The following is an 18,226-nucleotide window of genomic DNA, read 5'->3' as shown; positions in this document are numbered from 1 at the left end:
TAGACTTCATAGACAGAAGTTTATGGACATCCTATATAGACTGCCTAAAAATTTTTATAAGGGAGAAGCAATGGCCCTAACGCTAACATAGTTGGGTAAAATCGAAACGAAATGTAGCAGGGGAAGCAGAGATGAGAGGATAAGCTGGGAATGGTTTTCTTCACTGTGCTGTGAAACGGTGGCCGTGGTTGGTTCGGGAAGCGGATAAGTGGAGAATGAGAGAGTAGCCTTCATCCTTATATGGACGGTTAACCGGCTAGTACTCGTAAAATTACAGGCTTGAGTGCACCAATCGGTGCGAAGAAAGCAATGTGGGCGATAATTAATTTAGGTTAGATCATGAAAGAGCTTTGCATAACGTCGTCTCACTTCGTTTTCCAGTTGAATGTCCCTCGGGGGTTCTCTTGCCACCTGAAAAAGACGTGAGGGCCATCTGAAGCTAAGCAGTTCTTATTCATCAGTTTCTAAAAGACCACCGCACTAGTTTTCTTTTTTTGCGAACAACGAAGAAAACATTATTGGAGGACGCTTGTATTAAAAAAAATATGAAAGCATTTTCTTTAAAAGCCGACGACGAATAAACTGCATTCAAAGTATACCATATACCTATTTTGCAAAAGAACCCTCACTGAAATCGAATTTGACAATACCGATCACGTTTGGCCAGGTCAAGCAAGAAAATTCTTTGCCCCAGACCTCTTGAGAGAAATACGTAATTCTTCTATGCATGACCTTTACGCAAACTTCTTAATTATTACTATATATACACTTTTTAAGACTGGTATACAGCGGCTTAGCCGCTCAATGCACGAATGACATGAGTGGTCGAGTGTTATCGCGCTAGCATTTTCCGTAGAGAGCTTGGATCAGGCTACTTTATGGTTTATAATTTGTTGCAGTTTCTAAGCCTAGTAATTTCATATGCAACATGATCAGAAATCATGGGAAGTACGATTGTGCAGCCTAAAAGAATTGTTAAAAACATCTGTACCATGTGTACCAGGCTGCAATCGAGGTCACGGTGTGTGTGTGTGTGTGTGTGTGTGTGTGTGTGTGTGTGTGTGTGTGTGTGTGTGTGTGTGTGTGTGTGTGTGTGTGTGTGTGTGTGTGTGTGTGTGTGTGTGTGTGTGTGTGTGTGTGTGTGTGTGTGTGCGTGCGTGCGTGCGTGTGCGTGTGTGTGTGTGTGTGTGTGTGTGTGTGTGTGTGTGTGTGTGTGTGTGTGTGTGTGTGTGTGTGTGTGTGTGTGTGTGTGTGTGTGTGTGTGTGTGTGTGTGCGTGCGTGCGTGCGTGTGCGTGTGTGTGTGTGCGTGCGTGCGTGCGTGCGTGCGCGTGTGTGTGTGGGGGGGGGTCTTTGCGGTATAATTACCCGAATAATGTTCGAACTAAAAGAATTAGCGGAATTTACAAGGAAAACGTATACATGGAAAGAAAAAGCCTACACATTGAAAAAGAAAGCTCCAAGCTTCTCTGTTAAGCTTTCCTTCCAACATTCATCTAAACGCAGAAACTAAAACATAAACAGAACATGCGCAGATATGAAAAATCACCTCTAAAGGGAATACCGATTCTTTGGTAACTCATTACTTCCAGTCAAGATGCAATGTATGCTCTGTAAACATAAACAACTGCTTCAGAGGTGAAGCTAGTATATCAAATTTAGCAATAACCCAACATTAGAAAAATAACGCTTTGGCGAATTAAGAGTGGCCGAAAAAAGGGAGCCCTTAAATGGAACAAATTTTTTTCTTGTAAAGAGATTCATGCCTGTCGACATACAACTTCTTATCATTTCTATTTCTAAGAATATTTTTTAGGGGCAAAAGAAGTATATCGTAATCTCACTATACCAAACAGGAGGGAGTAGAATTTTTTTTCTGCCGGCTGGGCGGGGCTTTTTGTGCACGATGAAACCGCGTTAAAGGCAAAGCAGAGCTCTATAGTGGACGGAAATCCTGATGAAACGCAGAACATGTTTGTTTGCCAGGAAGCACTTATCTACTGTAGAATTGAGACCACACCATAAAATTATAAAAAGGAGCATCATCTTTATGCAATTCTGGAGAGCCTAAATTATCAACTGAGAGATGGAAATGGTTTTATTTGTTATGCAACCAATGACAGCAAATATGACGCCCGACTTAGTCCTAAAGATTCAGCCATACGCTCATTCCCTTTTTCTTCATACATAATTTGCAAACAGCATTCCCTTGAATAAACCTCGAAAGTTCAGTCCCCGTTCTCTGCTCCATTCATGCAAAAGTCATGTTAGGTGTGCTTACTCTGCTTTCCTGGTGAAGGCCCTCCAGGAGTTCTCTTGCCGCCTGAAAATTAGGTGGTGAAGGGTTAATAACTTATCGCGAACTATGCAAGTGTGATTGCCATATGTTACATTCCGTGTTCTCAGTCTTCCAAGGTCACGAAAAGGGGTAAAGACAAACAGGATTAGAATCACAAAGCTCTCGTTCACAAATGTAACTAATTAAATTAAAACATGATAATCGGGTTATGGCGCTGAATCTGAGGTATTGGAGGGGGTTAAATAGGGTAACCAACCGCAGGGGTGAAATATGGAAGTCATAGGTGGGCATTACGCACTTCAAGGTGTCCTCGGATCAGGATTTACGTTTTGAGCAAAACTGTTTGGTAAACGCCGATGGCCTTTTAAACTTTTAAAAGCATGTCTTCATTTCAATAAAAATGCAAAACCACTGGCAATCTCTAGCACTTTGAACCTGTAAAATTTTATATGTTAAAACAAAATCTTTTTTTTTGTCACCCAATGCAGTGAAGCAAGGAGTTCAACTGTAATTTCGATTAAGAGGCACTCATCAACTCAAATTTCATGTTTTAAAGAAGAATACCTTCCGAGCGCTTCGTGCCTGCTCCGCCCCTTCAAATATTTATTGCCAAGGTAATTTAGCACGCATAGTCATGTTCAGAGGATATTGTACATATGACGGCGCATCTGGGAAGGATTATTGTTGTTATGAGTGTGACCTTGAAAAAGCTCGAAAGTCGAAAAAGGAAGAAGTAAAGAGCAAGAAGATAGCACTGACAGATTACGTACGCTTGTTGGGACAGGCTTTCGGAAATGCACATCTCAGACATTCGCACGAACCGTTGCGTGCATGTGTTTGCACTGTTGCAAACAAAATTTATTTTTTATCTGGCTCCTATTTACTTGATTTATCTGCTCGAAATCCTTTGTTATTTCGACAGGCCGACAGTACATTACGCTGTGGACAGTACATCTCTCAACCGAACACAAAAATTGCATCTATTCTTATGGAATTCTCACTTCGCTTGCCCGTTGAATGCGAATCTGGTGTTCTCGATCCACCTGAAAAGGAGGAAAAGAATGTCTATAAGGAAGATAAACATTGCAGTGATTGAAAAATATGAAAAAAAAATGTCTATGAGAGAAACTGATTGGTGGGAGCGATAATCGTCGAAACGGAACATGACCCTGGCCCTCAAAGGGGCACTTGGTGAAATTGGAGGGCAAAGGATGGTTACATCTTAGAAACCAGGCATGTTGGCACAATTAGTGTTTGCAGCTTAAAGTGCAGTTTATGAAGCGAAAATCTAGAAGAATGATGCGTGGAGAAGGACTGTGATTACTCTACCAATCATTCTACTTAGCGGTGTTCTTTCAAGAAGCTTAACATGAGTTAAGTCCTGGCCTTTGGAAGGAGTGTGCATGCTACACATACGCATGTATCCCATTTCCGCCTAAACTATATCTTCGGCTTTATGCCCACAGTTGTTTGCTTATGTTGTACAATCTCGTGTTGAAACAAGTGGAAATATATTTACTTCCCCACTGATACCCTTCCACTGGGTAATAATTTCGGAAAGTGTGAACTCTAGGCTAGGAGACGCGAATGTTCAAATATCAGCTTAGCCAAGGAAAGAAAAATAACAAAAACACATCATTCCAACATTCATAGACAGCGTCTATTAAAATTCAGATTCCTTTGAACAGTACACTTATTATTTCTGGCGCATATTTCCCGAATGTTTTGCTTTAGAGCAATAGTACCAGCTCCATCCAAACCAATAATAATAATAATAATAATAATAATAATAATAATAATAATAATAATAATAATAATAATAATAATAATAATAATAATAATAATAATAATAATAATAATAATAATAATAATAATAATAATAATAATAATAATATTAATAATAATAATAATAATAATAATAATAATAATAATAATAATAATAATAATAATAATAATAATAATAATAATCAATCAATCTTTATTTTTGGTGCCCAGGAACAACCCAAAGGTCTTGGTGCTGGTACACCATTCACACGCACAAAATGTAAATTTATTTCACTACAAAGGAAGACACTCAGGGGAGGTAATGCAGCAGTCAAGGCGATAGAAAAAAAAAGACATATAAACTAGGCGTGACAGCAAGCATGAAGCAAAAAAGCGAAAACAATAAAACAGCGAGAACAGCGGTAAATGAAAACAGCTAGAACAGGCAACAGACATATAAATAACTAATGAAACAATAAAGAAAGAGAATGAACGACCGATAACAGCCAAGTACAGCATATAGCAAAATACAAACAAGAATAAAGCCAATACTAATATGAACGAATATGAAACCTCTGAAATACAAGCTAGAAATACAATCATACACAATAAGAAACGTAATTAGTGAACGCGTTACAGATAATCAGGCGTGAGTATACAGTATTAAAGAAATAATATTAATGAAAACAAGTACACGTGATGAACAATTAAGGAGAGAAAAAACAATATAATACCGGTGCAAACGCACAAGTGTAGTAAAGACAAAATGCATGAAAGGGGAAGTTATGTATGAGAAAAAGAGTGCTCAAAGTGGAACGTCACGGACATCCAATATAAAGGAAGGGAGAGAATTTTCGAATATATCTAGGTGAGGACAAAGAGAATTAAACAACTTTTGCATTCTGTCCAGAGGGGAGATGGAGTGCAGGAGCGCAGAAACTTGGAATGGTCTGAATTCCCTTATGCTCTTTCGCGGTACACGCAAAAGGATACGCGCTAGGAGCTGAGGGCATAGAATGTGACCATGAAGAAGTTTATACAAGAAAATTATATCTGCCCTCACGCGACGGCAGCTAAGAGAAGGAAGCTGCAGTGAGTTACTCCGTCTGGGACGAGAGCTGGAAGTTTTGCAAGAAAACCGATGTTGAAATATGCGTAAAAACTTTAGCTGAACTCTGTCGATTTTTTCACAGTTCGACTGGCAAGTGCCGTTCCAAACAACAGACGCATATTCCAAAAGCGGCAAGCATATGGAGAGGTAGAGCTTTAAGAAAGGAAGTGGGGATTGAAACTCTCTCGAAAGCCTGCAGATGAAGCCGAGTGTACGCATAGCCCGTAGAGCAATGCGTTTTGTATGAGAGGAGAAGCTGAGGCTACGGTCGAAAAGTACGCCGAGGTCATTAATTTCATCAACCCTGGGCAGCGGCACACCATTCACAGAATAAGAGTAGAGAAGGCTGTGCGTTTTACGCGTAAATGAGACAACCTTGGTTTTAGATGAATTGAGAGTGAGCCCATTCTTCAAGCACCAATCAGAGAAGGCGGATATGTCAGATTGCAATGACAAGCAATCGTGAAGAGTATGTATTGCCTTGAACATTTTTATATCGTCCGCATAAAGGAGAAATGAGGAGTTTTTGACCACGGAGGAAACGTCATTGATAAAAACAGAGAACAGAAGCGGGCCTAATACCGAGCCCTGAGGAACTCCGCTGGTTGGAGTGTAAACAAATGAGGTCTGTCCATTTACACTGACAGAGCAGGACCGATCAAGAAGATAGTTGCGTAGGAGGGCTACAATTGAAACGTCGATCTCAAACAGCAGAAGCTTTTGAAGAAGTAATGAGTGAGTAACAACGTCGAAAGCTTTGCTCAAATCACAGTACACAGCGTCTACCTGACTCCTCTGAAGGACTTCAGCTGATGTATACGTCATAAAAGTCACAAGGTTAGTTGTAGTAGAACGACCTTTTATGAAACCATGCTGATTATGTATGATTACATTTTTGAGGTTGAAGGAAAGTACTTTGTGCAAAGCTAATTCAAAAAGCTTAGAGGTTGCACAAAGAAGAGAAATGGGGCGGTAGTTCGAAACATCAGATTTGTTTCCTGATTTGAAGACAGGGAAAACACGCGCCGTTTTCCACACGCGGGGAAAGGCAGAATTTTTCAAACAGTTATTAAATATCGTGGTTAAAACAGGGACGAAGGTACTATTGAAGGCTTTTATTATGGCGGCTGGAATGCCATCAGGTCCAGGGGATAAAGATGGTTTCAAACACTTAAGACTCTCACTTACTAACTTCTCGTCGAGAAGAACGGAATTATGTGCGCCAGCTGGAAGGCACACGGAGTCGAAAAGTGGAGATTTGTACACGGAGGAAAAGTGTTGAGCAAAGCCGTCAGCGACATTCCGAATTTCATTCCCATGAGAGTCAACTAAGTGAATATGACTATCAGATTTATTAGAACGCTTGCGAACGTATCGCCAGAATTCAGTAGGACGATTAGAGGCACTATTCTCTAAATAATCAAGGTAGGACTCATGATCCCGCTTGTACAGGCGTTTGCAAAGGGAACGCAAGCGGCGAAATTCATCTGCCCATGTATCCAGCCCAGGGCGTTTCGCTTTATGGTGGGCCCGCTCCTTAAGTTTCAGCGCTGTTCTAAGTTCTTTGGAAAACCAGAACGGAAACTTGCTGCGAGTAGGAGTGTGCATAGGTATGTACTGGCGCATACCATTGAGAACTATTTCAGTGAAGCGACTGACTTGTTCGTCAACATCGCTGATTTCGCTTAAAACAGACCAGTCGACAGAAGAGAAGAAACCGAAGAGACCAACATAGTCGCCAAGTGCGTAAGCGAAACGGGGGGAATTCCCCGCACGATTTGAATTAGCAGAAGATGGGATAGAAACCGAAGCCTTTATTAGAATTGGAGGAAGAAATTTGTCACAGCGAGTAAGTGAGATGTCAGATGACGAAACTCGAACATTTTCAAAATTAGATAAACAAATGTCAAGAACATTACCACAACAGTTTTCAATTAAATTGTGTTGCTGCAAGGTGTTAAAAGCTATGAAATCTAAAAGCCGGTTGCACTTACTAACTACATAATGATTGTTGTGTGAATATGTAAAGGTATTCCAGTTAATACCTGGAGTATTAAAATCCCCTAAAATGAGCAGTTTGTGCTTGCTATGAGAAGTGATAACATATTCAATAGAATGTAGTACATCATGGTAGGCAGGAGGAGGCAGATTAGGGGAAATATAGAAAGCTGCCAATAAGAGTTTTTGATGTCGAGTTAAAGTGACCTCTAACCAGACAGATTCTTCGATGGTTTCCAGGTCGGAACGCCGAACGCACTGCATGGAACTGTCAATAGCAATGAGCACTCCTCCTCCCTTTTGTTTAGAAGCTGATTCAGGGCGGTCACTTCGAAAAACAGAATAGTTATTAGGAAAGAAGTCACCTGAGTTAACTTCGCTAGACAGCCAGGTCTCAGTAATTACAACAGCCGAATAACAAGAGGCTAAAACATTGGAAAAAAATACAGGTCCCTTAGACCGAAGACCTCGGGCATTTTGGTAATATATATCCAAGTTAGGGTTGACTGCAATCAACCGTCAGCTCGGAAGGATGTAACATACCATCCAGGAGTTTTCCACGAAAAGCCTTGAAGATGCAGCCCGTAGGCCACATCGAAGGGTCAACAAGCTGATCGTAAAATTCCGCGCTGACTGTGAGGTAGAAGGACGAGTAAGAGTCATATTTCGTTTTCAACTTCCGGCAGGATAGGGGGATGACGTTCACGCACTTCAGCTGGTTCGTCAGATCAGCCGACGTTGTCTCAGGGCACAGCTTGGAGACGAAAATAGCCTTCGGGCGCTTCTGAGGTCTGGCGACGTTCAGACTGGATGAGCTCGACGAGCCAGTGATGGCTGGCCTACGGTGCTTCTTCTGCGCCTCAGGCGAATTAAGTGGGGGAACAGATACAGATGTCGGGAAGGTGGCCAAATCAACGGGTGCCATCCCACTGTGAAGGGCAGCAGAATAGCTCTTGGATGGCTGGAGCATACGGGAAGGACTGCTCGCGGACAGGGGCTCGACGAAAGGCGGATCACGCTGCGATGAAGCAGGGCGCCTCGCAAGCTCCTCGCGTAGGCTGCGAACATCAGCCCGCAGAGAGGCAACGACCTCGGCCTGGAGAGCGAGCGCCCGCGAGTTGTCACCACGGAGGCGCTCATTCTCCTCCCGCAGCTGGGCGACCTCGTCGCTCAGAAACGAGATTCCCTCAAGTGCGTCGAGGAGGAGAGCCCGAAGCGAGGCAAGCGCACCGTCAGGTTCGCCCGTCGGGGAGGAAGCGAGGGAACCGGTCGGGTCGGTCGGGTGATGGGGCTGGTGGGCCGTGGAAGAAAGGAATGCAGCCGCTGACACGCCACCGTCGCTAGGCTTAGCACCGCCGCAAGACGACAAACACAGATTGCACATGAATGGTCGCCAGCCGGACTTCAAAAGCTGCAGCTCGTCGTCACTCCAAGTGACACACTTCGCGTGTACACGTTTGTTGCAGTCGGCACAACGAAAAAACTGCTGCTTACCAAAAAACGGACGGGAGCACAGCACACATGCGTCCTTACTGGGCGCCATGTTGGGAAGATAATAATAATAATAATAATAACTCTTTATTACTCCTCAAGGAATACATATATGTTGCCGGGCCTGCCGAAGCCTCTACATGGCTTGTATGGCAGTGCCCAGCAGCCGGGCAGCTCCAGCGTTCGGAGACAATGGTATGCACTTTTTCATTAAAATAAAAGCTTTTAAACATACTGTTAGAGAAAACACTGAACCTCAAACTTGTATTTTGCAAGTATGTTAAACAAATGATATATGCATATTAATGCTTTTTTCAATGTTGTCAACATGAACAGGGAGGCAAAATAAAGGAATAAAAATATCAAACATCGAACAATGCCTTTGCGCACATACACAATGAAAGTAACTGTATCGGATGCTCCAAAACATCATAAAAAACACAGAATTAAAGCACTATGCACCAATTATTTTTGAAGTTCAATTAACGCTCTTTTTACTCCGGATCGTGTTGTTTGCTGTAATACTGTTTTAGGGAGGCGATTAAATGTGTGGGGAATGTAGTACTTTCTTATGCTTTTTCCGTAATGTGTTCTCATGAAAGGTATTTCAAAACCAGAGCTGGTACGTAATGTTCTCCCGATGCTGCGTCGCTGTCTGAAGTCAGTGTTCCAAAGGTATTTGGGAAAATAATAATAATAATAATAATAATAATAATAATAATAATAATAATAATAATAATAATAATAATAATAATAATAATAATAATAATAATAATAATCAATCTTTATTTTTCGGTGCCCAGGAACAACCCAAAGGTCTTGGTGCTGGTAGACCATTCACGCGCACAAAATGTAAATTTCACCACAAAGGAAGACACTCAGGGGAGGTAATGCAGCAGTCAAGGCGATAGAAAAAAAGAAGACATATAAACTAGGCGTGACAGCAAGCATGAAGCAAAAAATCGAAAACAAGAAAGCAGCGAGATCAGCGGTAAATGAAAACAGCTAGAACAGGCAACAGACATATAAACAACTAATGAAACAATAAACAAAGACAATGAACACAAGAACGACCGATAACAGCCAAGTACAGCATATAGCAAAATATATAATAATAATAATAATAATAATAATAATAATAATAATAATAATAATAATAATAATAATAATAATAATAATAATAATAATAGATTTATTGCACTAAAGAATACAAAGCACAAGAAACAGGCTTGTCAAAGCCACCAATGGCTTGAAGGACTTGGCCCGGCAAAATCAACGGACGAGTGTGCAATATTCGCATCAGAATCGACGTTTAACGAGGTAAATGCAGGAGTACTAACAATTAAGAAGCTTAACACAAACAAGGAGCAAATCGCGAGACAAGGATCAATACCAATAAGATAAGATGTTCATATTCCAGAGATGATGACCAATGCATATTAGAAGTACTGAAGCAACCGCGTTACAATGAACAAATAATGATTTTCAATTCTTTTTTGACGTAATCGAGAATGCCTCATTTGGCAAATCGTTCAGAATTTTCGGCGCATAAACACAGCGTCTAGCTTCACCATATCTTGTTTAGGAGCGCGGCACTGCAAAGCGAACACTATTACGAAGGCTTCGGGGGCAGTGGAGCATGTTTTAAAATCACTAAACCAAAAATGCCGTAGCACCACAGTTTGTACAAACAAAGTCCAGAAGCATGGCAAGCCAAGCGCCGAGATGTTATGATCTTTGAGTGACGGAATATTGTAGGCTATATTTCTTAGTATGTTTGTTAACAAAGAATCCACGCTTTTTTGCCATCGGGTGGGGCAAAAATCAAAGACGGTGATCCCATACCGAAGGGTGCTATAGACCAAAGCATGTGGTATCGTTTTTTTTTTACTTCAAACGGTACGATAGAATTGATGTTGAAAAATAACCAGGCAGCGCTCCTGAGCTTATCGCAGACGTGTTATAGCTGAGTGTGCCACGACATATCATTGTCGAACAATACTCCCAGGTATTTTACCGAGTTCACGTGGGTAACTGGCACGCATCGACAGGAATGGCAGTTGGGACTGTGTAGAAAAACTGGCGCGTCTATTGCGGTTAATTTTAAAGGGGATCTGAAGCAAACGAGTTGGGCTTTCGAGGCGTAAACCTTTAAATAATTATCAGCGAACCAAGTCATTGTTTTGTGCATATTACATTGGAGATTCGAGATAGTCATTGTATAAGAAATATGTTTTGAGAGCAAAACAGTGCCTTCGGCGTATTGAAATATTAAACTTTTTGAAACAACCATAGATAAACTATTAATAAATAGATTGAAAAGTAGTGGTGATAGTATGGAACCCTGAGGAACTCCGGCCTTCCGTGAAAGTTTACGACTTGTGTTTTTGATTTCGTCTAAGACAACTACTTGTGATTGTTCGGCGAGATAGCTTTTGAGAACATCGTAAAATGGCCCCCTAAAACCGATGGAATATAATTTTTGTAATAGAATCCCGTGATGAACTGTCTCGAAAGCTTTTGATATGTCCAAGAATAAAGCAACGCTAAACAAATTTTGGTCAAAAGCTGAAAATAGTTAACAAGAGAACTCTTCTAGAAAGGTTACCGTACAACGGCCGGCTACAAAACCAAACTGTCGAGTCGACAGACTTGAGAACTTTTCAACAAAGGACGACATGGATTTCAAAAAAAATTTTTCGATAATATGAGAAAGTATGGCTAGTATTGAAATAGGCTGATAGTTTTTCATGACATCCCTTTTCGCTCCTTTATATAATAATAACAATAATAATAACTGTTTTTTTGGGAAAGGAAATGGCGCAGTGTCTGTTTCACTTAGAGCGCGTACACCTGAACTGCGCCGTAAGGGAAGGGATAAAGGAGAGAGTGAAAGAAGAAAGGAGGAAAGAGGTGCCGTAGGGCAGGGCTCCGGAATAATTTCAAACTACGGTTCGGAATATGAGTGGAGCGGCCAGATAGTATGGCTCTAGAGAGTTCCTGGAAAATGCTGTGCGAACTTCCAGCTTTTGTTTGAGAGAGAGAAAGAAAAACGTGGGCTCTCATTCCAGGGGCCCATTGGGTTTTGCCTCCGCTCTTGACCTGCTCACCAGCGAAAGCTGGTCTTACGAACTTGAGCTGGACAGAGCCGCGTCTTTTTAACGAGCTTCTATTCAAATTACTATTACTTTTTAAAAAAAGCAGATAAATGGTGTGCTCACTTCGTTTTCCCGTTGAATGCCCTTCAGGTGCTCTTTGGCCGCCTGAAAAAGGTCAGGAAAGTGGTTACGCTCAGTATGTGACATAAACCAGTGGTATTCCGTTTCGCGTCATAGCCCTATGCACCTCCCAAGCGTCAAACACTGCAAAGACTCGCACTTATAGATGAGCTGCTCCTCGATCAAATTCAGGTTTTTTTTTTGTCTGTGTAATTTATGACGGCACTGACGCATCCCGTCTGTTTCGTGGGTACGAAAACTCTCTCAGAGATAGCAAGGCACTCAGACGACCTTTGACTGGAGTGAATCCGGCTCAGATACTTTAATTTGCGGTACTGAAGTAATTCGATTTTTTGGACATGCTCCTCTCACGGGCCTAGAACGGCCTTCTGAAACCGTTTATATTTCTAAAATTCTGGAACTGCGGCTACACGAAAGAAATATGCAAGCTTTCAAGGTTCCTAGAGAAAAGAAATCGAGAGTTAGACTTTCACAGGGGTATAAAAGCCAAGTGCAATTCGTCCAATTTGTTACTAATATGAAGGTAAACAGTGCCGCCGGGTTTCGAACTTAAGCAACCTCATGTTTGTGACTCAGATGTGAGGAAATCTGCCTGAGCGTGAATCAGCTGTTCTTGTGCAACACTCGGTAAACTATTCTTACTTCGCTTTCCGGCTGCAGCCGCATCAGGGGAGCTCTGTCCACCTGCACAAAAAAGGGAAACAGGCCGGGCATCCTTAATTAAGCCAAGTAATGTAAAGATTAGTAACTTGGAGTTTTGAACAGTTTATATGGCTACATTATCGAGACCGCCGCAAGAAGCATGTTTATGAGAATTAAAATTAACTGCTTCTTCCTGTGAGGTTCTTTCTTTTGAACATCAAAGAAGTTCTATAAATAATTCCAATGCCTATTCTTCGGCAGTAAGCAAACATCTGGGCGTGCATTTTCGCAATGCGTGCGTATGTTGTCAAAAAATGTGTGTCCATCTAGTTCAGCATAAGCGGGCTATGTTTATGTATGACTTCTTTTTATGTACACGATAAAGGGTGCATGCTGTTGTATCTTCCACAAGAAGCAGAAATACATTGGGAATATTTCACATATTCAGGCAGAGCGGTCGTTTAAATGTTCTTCTATAGCACACTGCCGAGGCGGTTGCGAAGCACGGGTAGGCAAAGTCGACGATTCGCTCGATGAAACTGTTACAAACGTGTTTCAGAAAACGCATGTTTTGCACATGTATTTACCTAATGCTGCTATTCTGGCTGTGTGCAGTCGACTCGTTTCGTGAGAGTCTGGGTTGAGTGCATTTCCTTTTGCTTTTCTCGTTAAGGTTGAGCTAAACACTTACATCTGATACTTGCAGGGTGTCTTTATTTTATGGCGTAATTTTCCTCCACAACAGTAATGACGGAGCTTTTTCCAAGTCGAAGCTCTCCCTCAATCCTTGCAGTTAGTGTTATTAACAGTCTAGATATAATCACGTTCTCTGCGCTGTGCCAAGACAACTCCGCCTATATCTCTTGCCAGTATGCCTTACAGCTCACTTGAAGGATAAGCATTCCATGAAAGTCATGCATTCATATCAAATGGAATGTAACGGTATTATCAAGTGTGCTCACACAGCCTTTAACACGTACGATAGTGAGCACTACATTGCGATTTACGTTGCCCGAAATTGATGATTGGCGTCTTCACCAATGCGTGCCACGCTGTTAAAGTTCACTTTACATGAATTAGGGCTGAAATATAAGTCGTAGTTCGCTTACTACTGTTTCGGGAAGAGTGCTTCCTTCTTTCGACCACAAAAAAACGACCGCTTGTCAAAACATCGGCCAGCTGACTAAGGCTTTCCTTCTGCTTCTTATTCATCGTGTGTTGTCAATAATCCCATCTTCCCTGCCCTCTAACACAGTAGCAGCGTAGCCTTGGCTCACTTGTCGGTTTTTAAATTATCTTCATGTCGATGGCCACATCGTATTTCTGCACCCCATTTATATAGTCATATGCTGTGCTCACATACAGTCATATTTAATACTTCGGCCATCAGCCCACAACAGCTGCGGAGCAAATGGAAGGCAGTCCGACATGTGACGCTGCGGAGGGTGTTAACAATCTCTGGCTGCGGACAGGCCGCCATTAGGATCATAACATGGCAACGTTTAATGCTATAACAATATAGAGTGATGCTAGCCTAGCAGTGCTGTTTGAGAAACCGGCGATTATTAAATGGGATGTCATCGGACTAGTGAGGCTAGGAATAGTTAAGAGTGTGGTTAGGATCAGGCGTACACAGTGCAAAAAAGTGGGCACGTACTATGCTATCGTGGATTGTTCAGATTTTCAGATTGCAGATCATTTTACTTCTTTTTAGTTGAAAGTTGAAGAGTAGGCAAAAGGCATGAACAGATCCCTCATCAACATTATTAGCGGACAGATTCTTTATAAACCAACCTTATATGAGCCTTCATTGATTACGAGAAATTATTTGACTAGTAGAAACGTCAGCAGTCATGCAGGCATTGCGGAATCAGGGTATAGAAGAGTGTTATGTGAAAATACTGGAAGATATATATAGGAACTGTACAGCTACCATAGTCCTCCATAAATTCAGCAATAAAATTAGAATAAAGAAAGCTGTCAGGCAAGCAGACAGGGTCACGCAAATTCTATTCATCGCCTGTTTACAGGAGGTATTCCGAGGCCGGGATTGGGGATAGTTGGGGATAAGAGCTAATGAAGAATACGTAGGTAATCTGCGATTAGGTGATGACATTGCCTAGCTGAGTCACTCAGGAGGTGAAATTCAAAGCATGCTAAAACATTTGGACAGGCTCAGCAGAACGGCGTGTCTAAAAATTAGCACGCAGATACCCAAAGTAATGTACAAGGGTCTCGCAAGGGAGCAGCAGTTCACGACTGGTAGCGAGGTGCTAGAAGAGGTGCTAGGGCAGGTAGTGAGTGCTAATCCGGATCATGAGAGGGAATTGCTAGAAAAGTAAGAATGGAGTGCAATGCATATGACAGGTTCTCTCAGATCACGTATGACAGTTTAGCAATATCCCTCATGAGAAAAGTCTACAACAGCTGTATCTTACCGGTACTCACCAACGGGGCAAAAACGTGGAGGCTAACGAAAAGGGTTCAGCTTAAGTTGAGGAAAACGCAGTTTGGTATGTAAAGAAAAATGATAGGCTTAATGTTAAGAGACCGGAAGCGGGCAGAGTGGATGAGGGAACAAAAACGGATTAATGACATCCTCGTCGAAATCAAGAGGAAGAAAAGTGCTTGGGAAGGGCATATAATGCGAAGGCAAGGTAATTGTTGACTTTTAAGGGTAATTGAGTGGATTCGAAGAGACTGCAAGCGTAGCAGGGGGTTCCCCGCCGCGGTGGCTCAGTGGTTAGGGCGCTCGGCTACTGGTCCAGATCACCCGGGTCTGAACCCGACCGCTGCGGCTGCGTTTCGATGGAGGTGAAACGCAAAGGCACCCGTATGCTGTGCGATGTTACAGCACGTTAAAGATCTCCAGACGGTCGACATTATTCCGGAGCCCTCCACTAAGGCACCTCTTTCTTCCACCCTTCTCTTAGTCGCTCCTGTATTCCTTCCCTTACGGCGCGGTTCAAGCGTCCGCCGATTTTTTCATTTTAGCAGGTTGTGGCAGAAAGTTAGGTGGGCGGTTGAGATTAAGAAGTTTGCGGAGATACGGTGGCCGCAGCTTTCAAAGGACAGGGTTAATTGGAGAGATATGGGAGAGGCTTCTGCCCTGCATAGGGAGGAGTCAGACTGAAGGTGATGATGATGCAATATCTCAAACAGGCATCTTACCCTTTTCACGCTACCTTGAAACAACTTTAAGGACAACTTTTGAAAGCAACCGCGTACTTATTTTATTCTTGCTTCCTTATTTGTGAACCCTTCTGGCAATATGGCGCCACGCATATAAGCCCAACACGGCAAAGTCCGCCTGGATGAAGCTGAGAGAGAACACCAGTCAGCTGCACTAAGTCGGTGCATCACCAGTGAGCATGTCCAAATGAATTCTTGTACAAATGAACAGGAGTAGGTCTAAGGAGGTGCGCAAAAAAGCCAGGGCTTGCCTTACTGTGCGAGCCCATAGTTCGAGTGAAACCGCCTGAGGCGGTTTCACTCGAACTCCAGGTGAGCCTATCTTAAAGTGCGCTACCTATCCCTCTAGCGGAGGTTATCCATTGTATTGCCCCCTGGTTTAAGCATTTCCCATAAGTAATCTGATAAAATACTGCCTATTTTTGCGATCCGTTAAGAACATACTGGTTGTGCTATGTTATTGCCGGATAGGTGACCGCGATATGTCAGGACCTTCCATATAAATGTAGATGGGAGTCCACTTTTTATTTAGCGCCTTAAGCAAACGTTGCGAGCTAGGCTTGTTGTCAATGAACGGGCTATCTTTTGGGGAGGGGTGGGGAGGAAAGAGCACTGGGCGTGTTTGAATTCACGGCGTGCGTAAGGTAAGCTGGGGGTGGACTTTCCCATGAGGTGTGCGGTGGGGTGGTAATACGGATGCCGTACGCTCAACACTGTCAAACTCCTTCCTAACAGGAAGGCGAGTGGTCTCTTATTTATGTCACCAGTGCGGCTTCCGCTCTCCATCTTTGCATCATTCTAGTGTACTAAATGCTCTGCTGAAGATGTGCCTACGTTACCTTTGGTTGCATTGGGCTTATTTCCTTCCATCAAGAAGAACACTTCGTCCGAGCTCAGACGGTTCAAGAGGAAACTTCTTTTACTTCACAGGCATGCAGAAATGGTTCCAAAATTTTTTCTTTCTTCTCGTTCTTGCAGAGAACAGGATTTCAAGATTCTCATTATTTCCCCCGTCTAACAATATTTTAAAAAGTGTAAAAATTATACTAATTGTTCAAAGTAGGCAGTATAATTTCATGCCCTTAAAGGCGCATTTTTTGTGTCTACTACTCGTACCCTTGCTGCCACAAATGCGTGCAAAGTACGGCACCCACACCAACACTGTGGCTAGTGATAGTAACAGAGGCACCCCCTAGTAACTGTCTTCAGCGCTTTGCCGAGAGCGCAGCAGTCTCGCAGGTCATGTTAGTATTGCAGGGATACTTTACAAATAAACGCATGGACTTATCGCCCACCACAGCAACCGAGACAAACAATAATTTTTTTTGATTTCCTATGCAGTTTTTCGAATGTCACTCGATTTACTTGTCTCACCATTCGACAAGTAGTACATGCGGTTAATTTCTTTTTCAATTCGTTTTTGAAAACAGAACACCATATAAATATTTGAATGAGTTTCGAAAGAAATGTAGTTCTTTTAAACTCTTCTAAGCATCCCCCCCCCCTTCCCCTTGAAAGGATGCTTGTTGCATGTAAGCACAACCACCGGGAGCCACAGTTAAAGGTAACTTAGCTTTTAAAGGAAAGGGTTGGTCTAACCTAGTGAAAAGAGCTAACGGCTGTTGAAAGTCGCGTGGCTTAGCCTGGAGTGCATTTTCGTTCTCCGATGTTAATTTTAAGGAAAGAGTAATGAGCGCATTTTTAAATAACGGCCTCGACAATATCAATTCGGAAGTTGTAAACAGTCGTCTAAACAGCTAGCGGAAACGTTCGAACCAAGGTACCGTTTACGAAGCTTTATTTATGGGCCCTAAAAGATGGCCACCACGTCATAGCTGCTGGCGCAAATCTCTCACCCAGTGCATGCGCAGAGCCCAATCGGAAAGAGCACTCCAGAGAAAAGTGGATAAAAGCGGCTGGTAAAAAAGAAATAGTAATTTTATGTAAATGCGGCCCTCTTGCAAACAATTCAGCCAGCTATTTTTCAAGGCAATGCACAATTCCTGAATTCTTTTAATATTACTAATTATTAAAACAGCGCGAATAAGAAAAGGACGCAAAATTCACGTGTTCGTCGGCGCTGCCTTGTACTGAGGTTTACTGTTCACATATCCACTTATATACGCAGATAATTGAGTATCTGTGCCATTCAATTCAGTTGTAAGACCACGCCTGTGTGCACGTCTCTTCTTGCGTCTTTGTATTTTTCGCGCTTGTTCAAGAGTGATGACCCACCAACTCGTCCAGTCTTCTACATCGGCATTCTGAATTGGAACTCTGTTCCTTAATACAACATTTCATAAGTTCGGTAATAAGACTTTAGTGAATATTTAGTTTTGAAGAGAGAAAAATTCTGGAGGCTAGACCATGCGACTGAACAGCAGGCGTTTGGTATCACTTGGCCAGGACACTCCTGCGTTTTTGAAAGCTTGGCTACCTATAGCAGAGACACCTGGTATAAATGAAGCTTCTCCTGCCGTTCAAAGAAACAT

At 42.3% G+C, this 18,226-nt stretch overlaps 1 protein-coding gene across 1 annotated transcript in view; it reads right to left on the bottom strand.

Annotated features, from left to right (window-relative positions):
- The window catches only part of LOC144102717 (uncharacterized), a 29,103-nt gene extending 12,449 nt beyond the window's left edge, over positions 1–16,654 (bottom strand). Inside the window, exons 1-5 of the mRNA XM_077635906.1 lie at positions 16,574–16,654; positions 12,543–12,584; positions 11,883–11,924; positions 3,299–3,340; positions 2,280–2,321 (exon numbers count right to left, since the gene is read on the bottom strand). Of these exons, the coding sequence (XP_077492032.1) occupies positions 2,280–2,321; positions 3,299–3,340; positions 11,883–11,924; positions 12,543–12,584; positions 16,574–16,585 (180 nt within the window). The 5' untranslated portion in view covers positions 16,586–16,654. The remainder of the gene's footprint in view (positions 1–2,279; positions 2,322–3,298; positions 3,341–11,882; positions 11,925–12,542; positions 12,585–16,573) is intronic.
- Between the last annotated feature and the right edge of the window lie 1,572 nt (positions 16,655–18,226).

The sequence above is a fragment of the Amblyomma americanum genome, chromosome 8 (genome assembly GCF_052857255.1).
Source record: "Amblyomma americanum isolate KBUSLIRL-KWMA chromosome 8, ASM5285725v1, whole genome shotgun sequence".
NCBI lineage: Eukaryota > Metazoa > Arthropoda > Arachnida > Ixodida > Ixodidae > Amblyomma > Amblyomma americanum.
Note: the sequence above shows the minus strand (reverse complement) of the source record. Positions and strands in the feature narration are given on the sequence as shown.